This window comes from Glandiceps talaboti, chromosome 14 (assembly GCF_964340395.1).
Source record: "Glandiceps talaboti chromosome 14, keGlaTala1.1, whole genome shotgun sequence".
In the NCBI taxonomy this organism is placed as follows: Eukaryota; Metazoa; Hemichordata; class Enteropneusta; family Spengelidae; genus Glandiceps; species Glandiceps talaboti.
In genome coordinates, this window is record NC_135562.1 from 23,642,891 (window position 1) to 23,658,984 (window position 16,094).

General features: G+C 34.3%; 1 protein-coding gene across 1 annotated transcript in view; it reads left to right on the top strand.

Moving 5' to 3' along the window:
• Positions 1–16,094, top strand: part of LOC144445422 (separin-like) — a 179,089-nt gene that overhangs the window by 71,931 nt on the left and 91,064 nt on the right. Inside the window, exons 7-8 of the mRNA XM_078134961.1 lie at positions 4,633–4,759; positions 6,718–6,930. Of these exons, the coding sequence (XP_077991087.1) occupies positions 4,633–4,759; positions 6,718–6,930 (340 nt within the window). The remainder of the gene's footprint in view (positions 1–4,632; positions 4,760–6,717; positions 6,931–16,094) is intronic.

Genomic DNA, 16,094 nt, shown 5'->3' on the forward strand with positions numbered 1-16,094 from the left:
ATTTGCATTTATTTTTGAATGTTTACTCAATTACTTACAAGATGATATCATTATTTGACCAAATGTACTCCCATTTTATTGTTTCTAAGGGCGTGGTCATGGTTGCTAGGCATACTTGCATACACTATTTGAACGTTTGTTAACTTGTCTATTTTCATTAATATTTCAAATGTTTGTTCATTGGTGTAAGAATTTGCGATGTTATCTTTATGAAATATGCTACCATTTAGCTGTTGTTATTAATAATAATAATAATCTTTATTCCCAGAAATATATAACAATTCTACAATATATGAAGTATTCAACTTGGGAAAGGGAGACGAAAAATAGTTGTCTTTGCAACTAGTCGAGTCCGTCCCCTTTTACAATCTTAGGGATTAGGAATTACTAATTACTGGGGCTGCTGGTCAAATTGAGTATATTGCAATATTCACAGAATAGAAAACAATCATACATTGTATAAATATAGGTGGACAAAAAACAACAACAACCAAACAAACAAATATAAAGAAACAACAAATGACCTACTTAAATATACAGACAAACGGTAATCATTCTCTATGAATATGAAGTATAACTAGTTTACAATGATTGGAGATAGTTTTGGAACTCTGTTTGAAAATTACTTCTGCTATTTATGTTGCGAATGTTGTAAGGGACACAATTCCATAGTTTAGCACCTGAATACTTGACAGTGAACTGACCAGTCCTATGGTTTGCTTTTGGGATGGTAAGGTCGTTTCTGGCGCTCTGTTGTGTTGTGAAGGAGTGTTTAATGGGAGTGAAAAAATCCTGAAAGGTATCCGGTAATCTGAGTTGCAAAACGTCATGAATGATAACGACAAGCTGTATTTTGTGCTGTTTGAAAATGTCAAGAATATTCAACCTTTTAAATAATGGCCCCGAGTGAGCACATCAATGACTATCTGTTATGGTGCGCACTATTCTTTTTTGAATTAAAAATATTTCATTCAGGTATGTCGGACACGTGTTACCCCACACTTCGAGACCGTAGGTGATATGGGGCAGAACAAAAGCATTATACAATAGTACAAGTACATATTCTGGAACCGTGTGACATAACTTATAAAACACACATTCATTCTACATGTCATTCTACTAATTTTCTTTTTCACCTCAGCTATATGCTGCTTCCAAGACAGCGTATTGTCAATGTTGACCCCAACAAAAGGTGAACTTTTAACTTCATCTAGTGAGACCCCCTTAAATTCAAGGGAACCAATCAATACTTAAGATTGTATATTTTGTCTTATTTGAATTGATCGTCAATTTATTGGCATCACATCATTTTCTATTGGTGGGTCAAGGTCGATAGGGATATTTGCATGAATTTTTTTATGTTTACTGAATAGCCTACAAGATGATATTGTTATTTGACCAAAATGTACTCCAATGTTTTTGCTATGGGTGTGGTCATTGTTGCTAGGTATATTTGCAAACACATTATTAATCTTTGTTCACTTGTCTATTTTTATCAATGTTTGAAATGTGTATTCATTGGTGTAAGAATTTGCGATGTTATCTTTATGAGATATGGTACCATTTAGCTGTTGCTATTGGCCAAAATGTACTCCCATTTTGTTGTTGCTAAGGCATATTTGCATACACTTTTTGAATGTTTGTTCACTTGTCTATCTTTGTGAAATACAGCTCTGTTTGGATGTTGCTGTGGACGTGGTCATGGTTGCCATGGTATTTGAATATTTTTAATGAATTTGTATTCAATTGCCCACAGAATATCATTATTTGACCAAAGTGTACTCCCATTTAGAAGTTGCCATTGGCATGGTCATGGTTGCCAGTGCCAATTATAAAAAATTTGAACAACATCTGCAAAATAACACTTCTAGAAACATCTCACCAAGTTCCAGTGTCACTACCCAAGCCCTCATTTGCATATCACTGATAGTAAGAGATGTTGACATGTGATATACATTTAAAAATTGCCAATAACAATATCAGAGAGTTAATACATCACCTAGCCCATCGGGCTTATTAGTCACTATAAAATTGAATACCTAGTAGAATCAACAGTGAAATAAAAAGTGGGATTCGTCCTCAATTTTAATCTGTATTACAAAACACACAGCGGCGAGCTTGAAACACCTCACCTCTAAAACGACCTGTTTCGATCCTGAGTGGAGGAATTTGAGTGGATAACTGATAGTTATAGTACACATCAGAGAACATGTACTGTTTTTATTTGGACAGTTTTGGTTAACCTGTGTTATTTTGTCCGAGGCACAGCTGAGGACTAAATAACTGATGGGTTAACCAAAACTGTTTGAATAAAAACTGTTAATGTCCGAGGACGTGTACTATAACGACGTTATACTTAGAGTTTGACGAGTTTTTAGGTTTTTCACCAGAAAGTCAACCTAGGTATCTGAGCTCTGTTATGTAACCTCTCACCACTGTTATGTTAATTACAAAATTCGCTATAGAAATCCCATCCAGCATTTCTCGGCTAAATAATCTGAATTTCCCCCAAACGTTTAGCGTGAAATCCATGAACCCAGAAGGATTCGTTCTGTATCAAAACGACAGTCCCAAATCAAGCAGTATTTCCATTTTCCTCATCCACAGTTCTTATTAACCCTGTAAACATACGCATTGTCAAGTCAATGAACAAATGATATCTGGAGATGATATCTATCTCACTTTGTAGTGAAGTAGTTAGAGAACGTACCTTTGGATAGATGAATAGGTACATAACTAGAGGTACTGTGTTTGAGACCCATTTAGGTAAAGTCGATTTTTTACAAACACTTTACTGAGAGACAGGTGCAAAATTAGGTGCGGTAGCACATGTTGATTGCATTTGAACAGTGACAAGGTAGGGAGTGGGCCATAGCCAGTTACATTCATGGATTAACGGTATGCGGATACTTCCTTTGTGTCTGATTAAATAAACATAGTGTCCGATTAACTAAAAGAAATGTATGATTAACTAAAAAAAAAGTGTTCAATTAACTTAAAGTGTATGATTAACTAAAAAAAGTGTACGATTAACTAAAAAAGTGTCCGCTAAATGAAATTAGGAGCACAGTTGAAACAATGGCGATGAGTTGGAAAGGAGTACAACAATTTTAAAACAAGTTTCAAATTCAGTGAAAATAACATAATGTCTAATTTTTGTCAATTGTTTTTTTTCAGGGTTGTTGGCCCAAAGCCAGGCTTTTTCTTATTGTTGTAGTTGCCTTAATAATGGACAGCAAGTTGTTAAAATAAAATGAATAATAAATGAAAAGAATTTCCCATACTGTTGTCAGAAATTTTGAAATATTGTGTTCATGTGTGCATGTCTTGTGTGTGTGCGTAGTATTTCTTAAAGACAGTACTTGTCTGTGCGTGTGTGCATGCATGCGTGTGTGTGTGTGTGTGTGTGTGTGCATGCCATAGTATTTCTTAAAGACTAATTATCTAACATAACCTTTCCACAAAGGATACATGTATTATGGTAACGTGTGAGAATGAACAAAATCACGACAAAACAGAGAAAAAATGGGTATTACTATGTCTAGATATATTTTGCCAACAAATCAGCTCTCTAGTTATTCTAAGTGGAGGTTGCTATTATTTGTTGTTCTCATATGATTTAATATGGGGTTGCGCACACCCAGAATTTTATAAACAAAAACAATTTATGGTAAATTAAATGTGTCTGTGATCACTAAAAAGAATTATGGATATTCTCAGTAAATCTTCAAAATTTCCCCCTAAGGGCATATAAAGTCAAATATTTTCACCCATTCCTAGGGGGAAAATTGAGCACATGTAGTTCCCTTAAGGACCTTCCCCCTATTGTAGCTCCTGGGGTTAAAATACCTTAAGGGGAAATTTTTGGAGGGCTAGAAAGTATATATCTTTTGTTATTTATTTAAATATTATATAAATGTCGATATCTGTAATGACTACCTAAATGTTAGTTAACTGAACAGTAACATTATGAATTATTCTTTTCCTTATGATTTTACAAGCAAATAAATAAAATTTCCCCCTATGGTTGACTTTTTTGGCATTTCCCCCTATGGTTGAATCTAGGTATATATATATATATATATATATATATATATATATATATATATATATATATATATATATATATGCTGTGAAATTAGTGAACAAACATAAGCGATGAGACAATACTACCTACCATTAGTCCAGTTGCCAGAGGTAGTTTTGGGGCTTAACCTTGCAATGTGAGTTATATGATATTTTTTTGCAGATTACACCTCAGTAAGGTGTCCTGTTAGCATATCTGATGGGTGCCACTCGCGCACCCTTGGGCATTTTGTTATATATCACGAGAAAACCGAAATACCATGTAGTGCTATGGGCAAACACATGTTTTGGAAGGCTTAATACTTACTGCCTATAAAACCATGTCAAAGTTACTTAAAAGTCATATTTACATGTTTACCCATAGCAATACATATATAATTACGATTTATATAATTACGATTACGCTCTGCCACTGCGGTATAGAGCACTGTCTTAGCAGATTGATACTCACCGAGTTATATATATATATATATATATATATAATATATATATATAGAATTAAGATACATCTTTAATGTTATTGTTACTTTTCCCCCATGTATACAGCCAAGCACAGGATGTCTGCCAGGAAGCTATCACTTTATTGGAAGATTACACCACAAATATGGATGACCATAGGTTGCAAGATTTGTTAGCAGTAGCCTATGTCTGGAACTATGTAAATCAAACACCAGTAAGTCGTTTAACAGTACTAGCATATCTCACATCATCTGGTAAAATGAAGATTATTCTTAAATTTAGTCTGCTCCTTGAACAATAAATGATGTGGTTAACCATAAGGTATTTAACATTCTCAATAGTACACAGTGCTGAAACATGATTTGGAAACAACTTGAAACTTTATTAACTTAATAATGCCATGAACACTAAACAGTTTTTAGCACAACTGAACTGAGGTGTGTGTGTGTGTGTAAATGAGTTAAAGTCAAAAACTGCCTGAGCGTTTGCCTTGGTATTTGGTGGAAATGTTATTTAGGGCATGTAGATGGAAATTTGTTCAAATGAAAATGATCACATCAGAGATGTGCAGTTTGGGTCAAGAAATGTTTTTGGTCAAAATACTTAAACTTAAATAGTTAGACAATAAATGTATCTATTACTCTATTTTGATAGGTTGTAGATGGTAGTAGTGATATAGAAACTGACAATAAATAGATTTATTTTACTCTATTTTGATAGGTTGTCGATGGTAGTAGTGATATAGAAACTGACAATAAATAGATTTATTTTACTCTATTTTGATAGGTTGTCGATGGTAGTAGTGATATAGAAACTGACAATAAATAGATTTATTTTACTCTATTTTGATAGGTTGTCGATGGTAGTAGTGATATAGAAACTGACAATAAATAGATTTATTTTACTCTATTTTGATAGGTTGTAGATGGTAGTAGTGATATAGAAACTGACAATAAATAGATTTATTTTACTCTATTTTGATAGGTTGTCGATGGTAGTAGTGATATAGAAACTGACAATAAATAGATTTATTTTACTCTATTTTGATAGGTTGTCGATGGTAGTAGTGATATAGAAACTGACAATAAATAGATTTATTTTACTCTATTTTGATAGGTTGTCGATGGTAGTAGTGATATAGAAACTGACAATAAATAGATTTATTTTACTCTATTTTGATAGGTTGTAGATGGTAGTAGTGATATAGAAACTGACAATAAATAGATTTATTTTACTCTATTTTGATAGGTTGTAGATGGTAGTAGTGATATAGAAACTGACAATAAATAGATTTATTTTACTCTATTTTGATAGGTTGTCGATGGTAGTAGTGATATAGAAACTGACAATAAATAGATTTATTTTACTCTATTTTGATAGGTTGTCGATGGTAGTAGTGATATAGAAACTGACAATAAATAGATTTATTTTACTCTATTTTGATAGGTTGTCGATGGTAGTAGTGATATAGAAACTGACAATAAATAGATTTATTTTACTCTATTTTGATAGGTTGTCGATGGTAGTAGTGATATAGAAACTGACAATAAATAGATTTATTTTACTCTATTTTGATAGGTTGTCGATGGTAGTAGTGATATAGAAACTGACAATAAATAGATTTATTTTACTCTATTTTGATAGGTTGTAGATGGTAGTAGTGATATAGAAACTGACAATAAATAGATTTATTTTACTCTATTTTGATAGGTTGTAGATGGTAGTAGTGATATAGAAACTGACAATAAATAGATTTATTTTACTCTATTTTGATAGGTTGTAGATGGTAGTAGTGATATAGAAACTGACAATAAATAGATTTATTTTACTCTATTTTGATAGGTTGTAGATGGTAGTAGTGATATAGAAACTGACAATAAATAGATTTATTTTACTCTATTTTGATAGGTTGTCGATGGTAGTAGTGATATAGAAACTGACAATAAATAGATTTATTTTACTCTATTTTGATAGGTTGTCGATGGTAGTAGTGATATAGAAACTGACAATAAATAGATTTATTTTACTCTATTTTGATAGGTTGTAGATGGTAGTAGTGATATAGAAACTGACAATAAATAGATTTATTTTACTCTATTTTGATAGGTTGTCGATGGTTGTAGTGATATAGAAACTGACAATAAATATATTTATTTTACTCTATTTTGATAGGTTGTCGATGGTACTAGTGATATAGAAAATGACAGGACATTGGAGAACATCAGTATCAACTCTACTGTGAATGGTGACAATAATGACATGCAATGTCTACTACAAGCAGTGCAGTTATGGTCACAAGATTACAATACAGATGGTTACTATGATATCAATGATACATGTCAGGCAATGATGATGCTAGCTGCTATCTTTCATCTCAAACATAAGGTGGGTGTGTGTAACCATAGACCCTCCGTTGGTGGAGGGTCTATGGTGTAACTTATATCTGCCCTTGTAACTAATGGGTCAAACACAAGGTGTGTGTGTGTGTGTGTAACTTATCTCTTTGTCCACATAACTAAGGTGTCAAACATAAGGTGTGTGTGTAACTTATCTCTTTGTCCATGTAACTAAGGAGTCAAACAAGGTGGATGTACATGCATGTTACTTATCTCTATGTAGACATAACCTGGGGTCAAACGTGTGTGTGTGTGTGTGTGTGTGTGTGTGTGTGTAACTTATCTCTATGTCCACATAACTAAGGTGTCAAACATAAGGTGTGTGTGTAACTTATCTCTTTGTCTGTAACTAAGAGGTCAGACATAAGGTGTATGTGTGTGTGTGTGTAACTTATATATGTCCACATAACTAAGGCGTCAAACATAAGTTGGATGTGTGTTACTTATCTCTATGTCCATGTAACTAAGGGTATTCTATTCAGACACGGATCATATTGTGTCGTATTCCTAAAGAACCTTCTGAAATATTAATTTATTACTAATTATGTACACATGCATGTATAACCCATAATATGCGATTTAATAATCAGCTTGCATGATGCACATTCTCTGTTCTATACACATGATACAGAATGCGCATTACTCACTGAGGATACATAATCACGATAAACAACCGAACAACTTAGATGCGAATCATGCATGTGAAGTGAATTTTTACTATCAACTGATAGTCCTAACCTTATCCGTGAACTGAACTGAACATTCTTTACTGAGGCTATAAACCATGTATTCATTAGTGACATTCATTCATGCTGTAATGCGAGTTATGCCAATGGATATTGTAATACATCCATGCTGTAATGTGCGTTATGCCAATGGATATTGTAATACATCCATGCTGTAATGTGAGTTATGCCAATGGATATTGTAATACATCCATGCTGTAATGTGAGTTATGTCAATGGATATTGTAATACATCCATGCTGTAATGTGCGTTATGCCAATGGATATTGTAATACATCCATGCTGTAATGTGAGTTATGCCAATGGATATTGTAATACATCCATGCTGTAATGTGCGTTATGCCAATGGATATTGTAATACATCCATGCTGTAATGTGAGTTATGTCAATGGATATTGTAATACATCCATGCTGTAATGTGCGTTATGCCAATGGATATTGTAATACATCCATGCTGTAATGTGAGTTATGTCAATGGATATTGTAATACATCCATGCTGTAATGTGCGTTATGCCAATGGATATTGTAATACATCCATGCTGTAATGTGAGATATGACAATAGATATTGTAATACATCCATGCTGTAATGCGAGTTAATTATGCCAATGGATATTGTAATACATCCATGCTGTAATGCGAGTTATGCCAATGGATATTGTAATACATCCATGCTGTAATGTTAGTTATGCCAATGGATATTGTAATACATCCATGCTGTAATGCGAGTTATGTCAATGGATATTGTAATACATCCATGCTGTAATGTGAGTTATGTCAATGGATATTGTAATACATCCATGCTGTAATGCGAGTTATGCCAATGGATATTATAATACATCCATGCTGTAATGTGAGTTATGTCAATGGATATTGTAATACATCCATGCTGTAATGCGAGTTATGTCATTTGATATTGTAATACATCCATGCTGTAATGCGAGTTATGCCAATGGATATTGTAATACATCCATGCTGTAATGCGAGTTATGCCAATGGATATTGTAATACATCCATGCTGTAATGTGCGTTATGCCAATGGATATTGTAATACATCCATGCTGTAATGCGAGTTATGTCAATGGATATTGTAATACATCCATGCTGTAATGTTAGTTATGCCAATGGATATTGTAATACATCCATGCTGTAATGTGCGTTATGCCAATGGATATTGTAATACATCCATGCTGTAATGCGAGTTATGTCAATGGATATTGTAATACATCCATGCTGTAATGCGAGTTATGCCAATGGATATTGTAATACATCCATGCTGTAATGCGAGTTATGTCAATGGATATTGTAATACATCCATGCTGTAATGTTAGTTATGCCAATGGATATTGTAATACATCCATGCTGTAATGTGAGTTATGTCAATGGATATTGTAATACATCCATGCTGTAATGCGAGTTATGTCAATGGATATTGTAATACATCCATGCTGTAATGTTAGTTATGCCAATGGATATTGTAATACATCCATGCTGTAATGCGAGTTATGTCAATGGATATTGTAATACATCCATGCTGTAATGTTAGTTATGCCAATGGATATTGTAATACATCCATGCTGTAATGTGAGTTATGTCAATGGATATTGTAATACATCCATGCTGTAATGCGAGTTATGTCAATGGATATTGTAATACATCCATGCTGTAATGCGAGTTATGTCAATGGATATTGTAATACATCCATGCTGTAATGCGAGTTATGTCAATGGATATTGTAATACATCCATGCTGTAATGCGAGTTATGTCAATGGATATTGTAATACATCCATGCTGTAATGCGAGTTATGCCAAGGGATATCGTAATACATCCATGCTGTAATGTTAGTTATGCCAATGGATTTTGTAATACATCCATGCTGTAATGCGAGTTATGTCAATGGATATTGTAATACATCCATGCTGTAATGCGAGTTATGCAAATGGATATTGTAATACATCCATGCTGTAATGCGAGTTATGTCTGTCAATGGATATTGTAATACATCCATGCTGTAATGCGAGTTATGCCAATGGATATTGTAATACATCCATGCTGTAATGTGAGTTATGTCAATGGATATTGTAATACATCCATGCTGTAATGCGAGTTATGCCAATGGATATTGTAATACATTCATGCTGTAATGCGAGTTATGCCAATGGATATTGTAATACATCCATGCTGTAATGTTAGTTATGCCAATGGATATTGTAATACATCCATGCTGTAATGCGAGTTATGCCAATGGATATTGTAATACATTCATGCTGTAATGCGAGTTATGCCAATGGATATTATAATACATCCATGCTGTAATGTTAGTTATGCCAATGGATATTGTAATACATCCATGCTGTAATGCGAGTTATGCCAATGGATATTGTAATACATGCATGCTGTAATGCGAGTTATGCCAATGGATATTGTAATACATCCATGCTGTAAGTGTAATGCGAGTTATGCCAATGGATATTGTAATACATCCATGCTGTAATGCGAGTTATGCCAATGGATATTGTAATACATCCATGCTGTAATGCGAGTTATGCCAATGGATATTGTAATACATCCATGCTGTAATGCGAGTTATGCCAATGGATATTGTAATACATCCATGCTGTAATGCGAGTTGTCAATGGATATTGTAATACATCCATGCTGTAATGTGAGTTATGTCAATGGATATTGTAATACATCCATGCTGTAATGCGAGTTATGTCAATGGATATTGTAATACATCCATGCTGTAATGCGAGTTATGTCAATGGATATTGTAATACATCCATGCTGTAATGTGAGTTATGTCAATGGATATTGTAATACATCCATGCTGTAATGCGAGTTATGTCAATGGATATTGTAATACATCCATGCTGTAATGTTAGTTATGCCAATGGATATTGTAATACATCCATGCTGTAATGTTAGTTATGCCAATGGATATTGTAATACATCCATGCTGTAATGTGAGATATGTCAATGGATATTGTAATACATCCATGCTGTAATGTGAGTTATGTCAATGGATATTGTAATACATCCATGCTGTAATGTGAGATATGTCAATGGATATCGTAATACATCCATGCTGTAATGTGAGTTATGTCAATGGATATTGTAATACATCCATGCTGTAATGTTAGTTATGCCAATGGATATTGTAATACATCCATGCTGTAATGTGAGATATGTCAATGGATATCGTAATACATCCATGCTGTAATGTTAGTTATGCCAATGGATATTGTAATACATCCATGCTGTAATGTGAGTTATGTCAATGGATATTGTAATACATCCATGCTGTAATGTTAGTTATGCCAATGGATATTGTAATACATCCATGCTGTAATGCGAGTTATGCCAATGGATATTGTAATACATCCATGCTGTAATGTGCGTTATGCCAATGGATATTGTAATACATCCATGCTGTAATGTGAGTTATGCCAATGGATATCGTAATACATCCATGCTGTAATGTGAGTTATGTCAATGGATATTGTAATACATCCATGCTGTAATGTTATGCCAATGGATATTGTAATACATCCATGCTGTAATGCGAGTTATGCCAATGGATATTGTAATACATCCATGCTGCAATGCGAGTTATGCCAAGGGATATCGTAATACATCCATGCTGTAATGTTAGTTATGCCAATGGATATTGTAATACATCCATGCTGTAATGTGAGATATGTCAATGGATATTGTAATACATCCATGCTGTAATGCGAGTTATGACAATAGATATTGTAATACATCCATGCTGTAATGTTAGTTATGCCAATGGATATTGTAATACATCCATGCTGTAATGTGCGTTATGCCAATGGATATTGTAATACATCCATGCTGTAATGTGAGATATGTCAATGGATATTGTAATACATCCATGCTGTAATGTGAGTTATGTCAATGGATATTGTAATACATCCATGCTGTAATGTGAGATATGTCAATGGATATCGTAATACATCCATGCTGTAATGTGAGTTATGTCAATGGATATTGTAATACATCCATGCTGTAATGTTAGTTATGTCAATGGATATTGTAATACATCCATGCTGTAATGTTAGTTATGCCAATGGATATTGTAATACATCCATGCTGTAATGTTAGTTATGCCAATATATATTGTAATACATCCATGCTGTAATGTGAGATATGTCAATGGATATCGTAATACATCCATGCTGTAATGTTAGTTATGCCAATGGATATTGTAATACATCCATGCTGTAATGTGAGTTATGTCAATGGATATTGTAATACATCCATGCTGTAATGTTAGTTATGCCAATGGATATTGTAATACATCCATGCTGTAATGTGAGATATGTCAATGGATATTGTAATACATCCATGCTGTAATGCGAGTTATGTCAATGGATATTGTAATACATCCATGCTGTAATGTTAGTTATGCCAATGGATATTGTAATACATCCATGCTGTAATGTTAGTTATGCCAATGGATATTGTAATACATCCATGCTGTAATGTGAGATATGTCAATGGATATTGTAATACATCCATGCTGTAATGTGAGTTATGTCAATGGATATTGTAATACATCCATGCTGTAATGTGAGATATGTCAATGGATATCGTAATACATCCATGCTGTAATGTGAGTTATGTCAATGGATATTGTAATACATCCATGCTGTAATGTTAGTTATGCCAATGGATATTGTAATACATCCATGCTGTAATGTGAGATATGTCAATGGATATCGTAATACATCCATGCTGTAATGTTAGTTATGCCAATGGATATTGTAATACATCCATGCTGTAATGTGAGTTATGTCAATGGATATTGTAATACATCCATGCTGTAATGTTAGTTATGCCAATGGATATTGTAATACATCCATGCTGTAATGCGAGTTATGCCAATGGATATTGTAATACATCCATGCTGTAATGTGCGTTATGCCAATGGATATTGTAATACATCCATGCTGTAATGTGAGTTATGCCAATGGATATCGTAATACATCCATGCTGTAATGTGAGTTATGTCAATGGATATTGTAATACATCCATGCTGTAATGTTATGCCAATGGATATTGTAATACATCCATGCTGTAATGCGAGTTATGCCAATGGATATTGTAATACATCCATGCTGCAATGCGAGTTATGCCAAGGGATATCGTAATACATCCATGCTGTAATGTTAGTTATGCCAATGGATATTGTAATACATCCATGCTGTAATGTGAGATATGTCAATGGATATTGTAATACATCCATGCTGTAATGCGAGTTATGACAATAGATATTGTAATACATCCATGCTGTAATGTTAGTTATGCCAATGGATATTGTAATACATCCATGCTGTAATGTGCGTTATGCCAATGGATATTGTAATACATCCATGCTGTAATGTGAGATATGTCAATGGATATTGTAATACATCCATGCTGTAATGTGAGTTATGTCAATGGATATTGTAATACATCCATGCTGTAATGTGAGATATGTCAATGGATATCGTAATACATCCATGCTGTAATGTGAGTTATGTCAATGGATATTGTAATACATCCATGCTGTAATGTTAGTTATGCCAATGGATATTGTAATACATCCATGCTGTAATGTGAGATATGTCAATGGATATCGTAATACATCCATGCTGTAATGTTAGTTATGCCAATGGATATTGTAATACATCCATGCTGTAATGTGAGTTATGTCAATGGATATTGTAATACATCCATGCTGTAATGTTAGTTATGCCAATGGATATTGTAATACATCCATGCTGTAATGCGAGTTATGCCAATGGATATTGTAATACATCCATGCTGTAATGTGCGTTATGCCAATGGATATTGTAATACATCCATGCTGTAATGTGAGTTATGCCAATGGATATCGTAATACATCCATGCTGTAATGTGAGTTATGTCAATGGATATTGTAATACATCCATGCTGTAATGTTATGCCAATGGATATTGTAATACATCCATGCTGTAATGCGAGTTATGCCAATGGATATTGTAATACATCCATGCTGCAATGCGAGTTATGCCAAGGGATATCGTAATACATCCATGCTGTAATGTTAGTTATGCCAATGGATATTGTAATACATCCATGCTGTAATGTGAGATATGTCAATGGATATTGTAATACATCCATGCTGTAATGTGAGTTATGTCAATGGATATTGTAATACATCCATGCTGTAATGCGAGTTATGCCAATGGATATTGTAATACATCCATGCTGTAATGTTAGTTATGTCAATGGATATTGTAATACATCCATGCTGTAATGTTAGTTATGTCAATGGATATTGTAATACATCCATGCTGTAATGTGAGTTATGTCAATGGATATTGTAATACATCCATGCTGTACATGTAATACATCCATGCTGTAATGCGAGTTATGTCAATGGATATTGTAATACATCCATGCTGTAATGCGAGTTATGCCAATGGATATTGTAATACATCCATGCTGTAATGCGAGTTATGCCAATGGATATTGTAATACATCCATGCTGTAATGCGAGTTATGCCAATGGATATTGAAATACATCCATGCTGTAATGTGAGTTATGCCAATGGATATTGTAATACATCCATGCTGTAATGCGAGTTATGCCAATGGATATTGTAATACATCCATGCTGTAATGTTAGTTATGCCAATGGATATTGTAATGCATCCATGCTGTAATGTTAGTTATGCCAATGGATATTGTAATACATCCATGCTGTTATGCGAGTTATAACAGCATAACTAACATTACAGCGTGGATATTGTAATATATCCACGCTGTAATGTTAGTTATGCCAATGGATATTGTAATACATCCACGCTGTAATGCGAGTTATGCCAATGGATATTGTAATACATCCATGCTGTAATGTGAGTTATGCCAATGGATATTGTAATACATCCATGCTGTAATGCGAGTTATGTCACCCTATGTCAATCAGCTATCAATCACCCTTTAACCCTGTCCCGACACAAATTCTGATCCTGTTTCGATTCGGATCGAATTCAGTTCTCCTGTCCCCATATGCCCTCATATACCTCAGGGGGGTGGTTTCGATTTGGTTCAAAGTAAATCGGTTTGGAACAGGTTTAACTTGTCGTAGTTAGGACAGGAAAAACCGACTTAGAACCGATATAACTTGAATCGATTCAGTGTCCATTACCCACAGCTGCGCACTTGAATCTTGACCTCCAGGTTAAATTTTGCAAGTTACATGCTTTATATGCCGACACCTTCACTTTGGAACACAACTGGATCTGGAGTACATGAAGTATTATCCAGCACAAGATGGCATCGCCTGAGCATGGAATGTTCAGCAATAAATGAGTGACAAAAACAACCACTTGATTGCTATAAAAAACCTTATTTATTATGGATTCATCAACACCTAAAAAGAAGTCTTTTTGCCAATCGCAAAATTTCTCAAATTGATAGACACTTCTTTCCCATTTGGCGGACTGGTAAATACAATTTCCTGTTGAAAGAATGTTTTGCAGAGATAATAAAATGTTTTAAACTTTGAATGAATTTTGCTAGTTCAGTTTGCATACCGATGACGATGTAAATGGGTGCATGAAATAGTAAGCGTTGCAATAGGACAAATCGTTCATGTTCCCATTTCCTATTACGAACTAAAACAAATGAATTATGTTCCTTATGGGCAGTAAGAGGTGGCAAAGGTGTTGGCAAAGGTGTACAAGTATCGATCAGAGTCCGTATACACTTGTCAGCTATTCTCAATCATCCTAAACTTCAATCATATTTATGTAAAATTAGGCCAATATTACGTCGCTTGGCCCAAATCGACCGTGGCATTGCTTCACCCATAATATAGCAGTAAACATCCAAATGTTCCAGAACTTCCTTGTCAAGTCAAATAACTGTTGAGTTCTGGCAGCCCTCGCTTTGACGCATAACTTTGACAACAACTCTACAAGCTTATTTCCCGCGAAATCCTCCATGTTGATTGCGTGTCGTCATAGTAATGCACTGTGGCTACGTCATCGAATCAAGTAAACAGGATCAAATTTAATGTGTTGGGACAGTACACCAAACTGAATCTATTCAAATCCATTTCTAACATTTCATGTTGGGACATAAACTGAATTCGAACGGGTTTAACTGAATCGATTCAATTTGATTCGATTCGAAATTGATTCATATGGGGACAGGGCTTATGTCAATCAGCTATCAGTCACCCAATGTCAATCAGCTATCAGTCACCCAATGTCAATCAGCTATCAGTCACCCTATGTCAATCAGCTATCAGTCACCCTATGTCAATCAGCTATCAGTCACCCAATGTCAATCAGCTATCAGTCACCCAATGTCAATCAGCTATCAGTCACCCTATGTCAATCAGCTATCA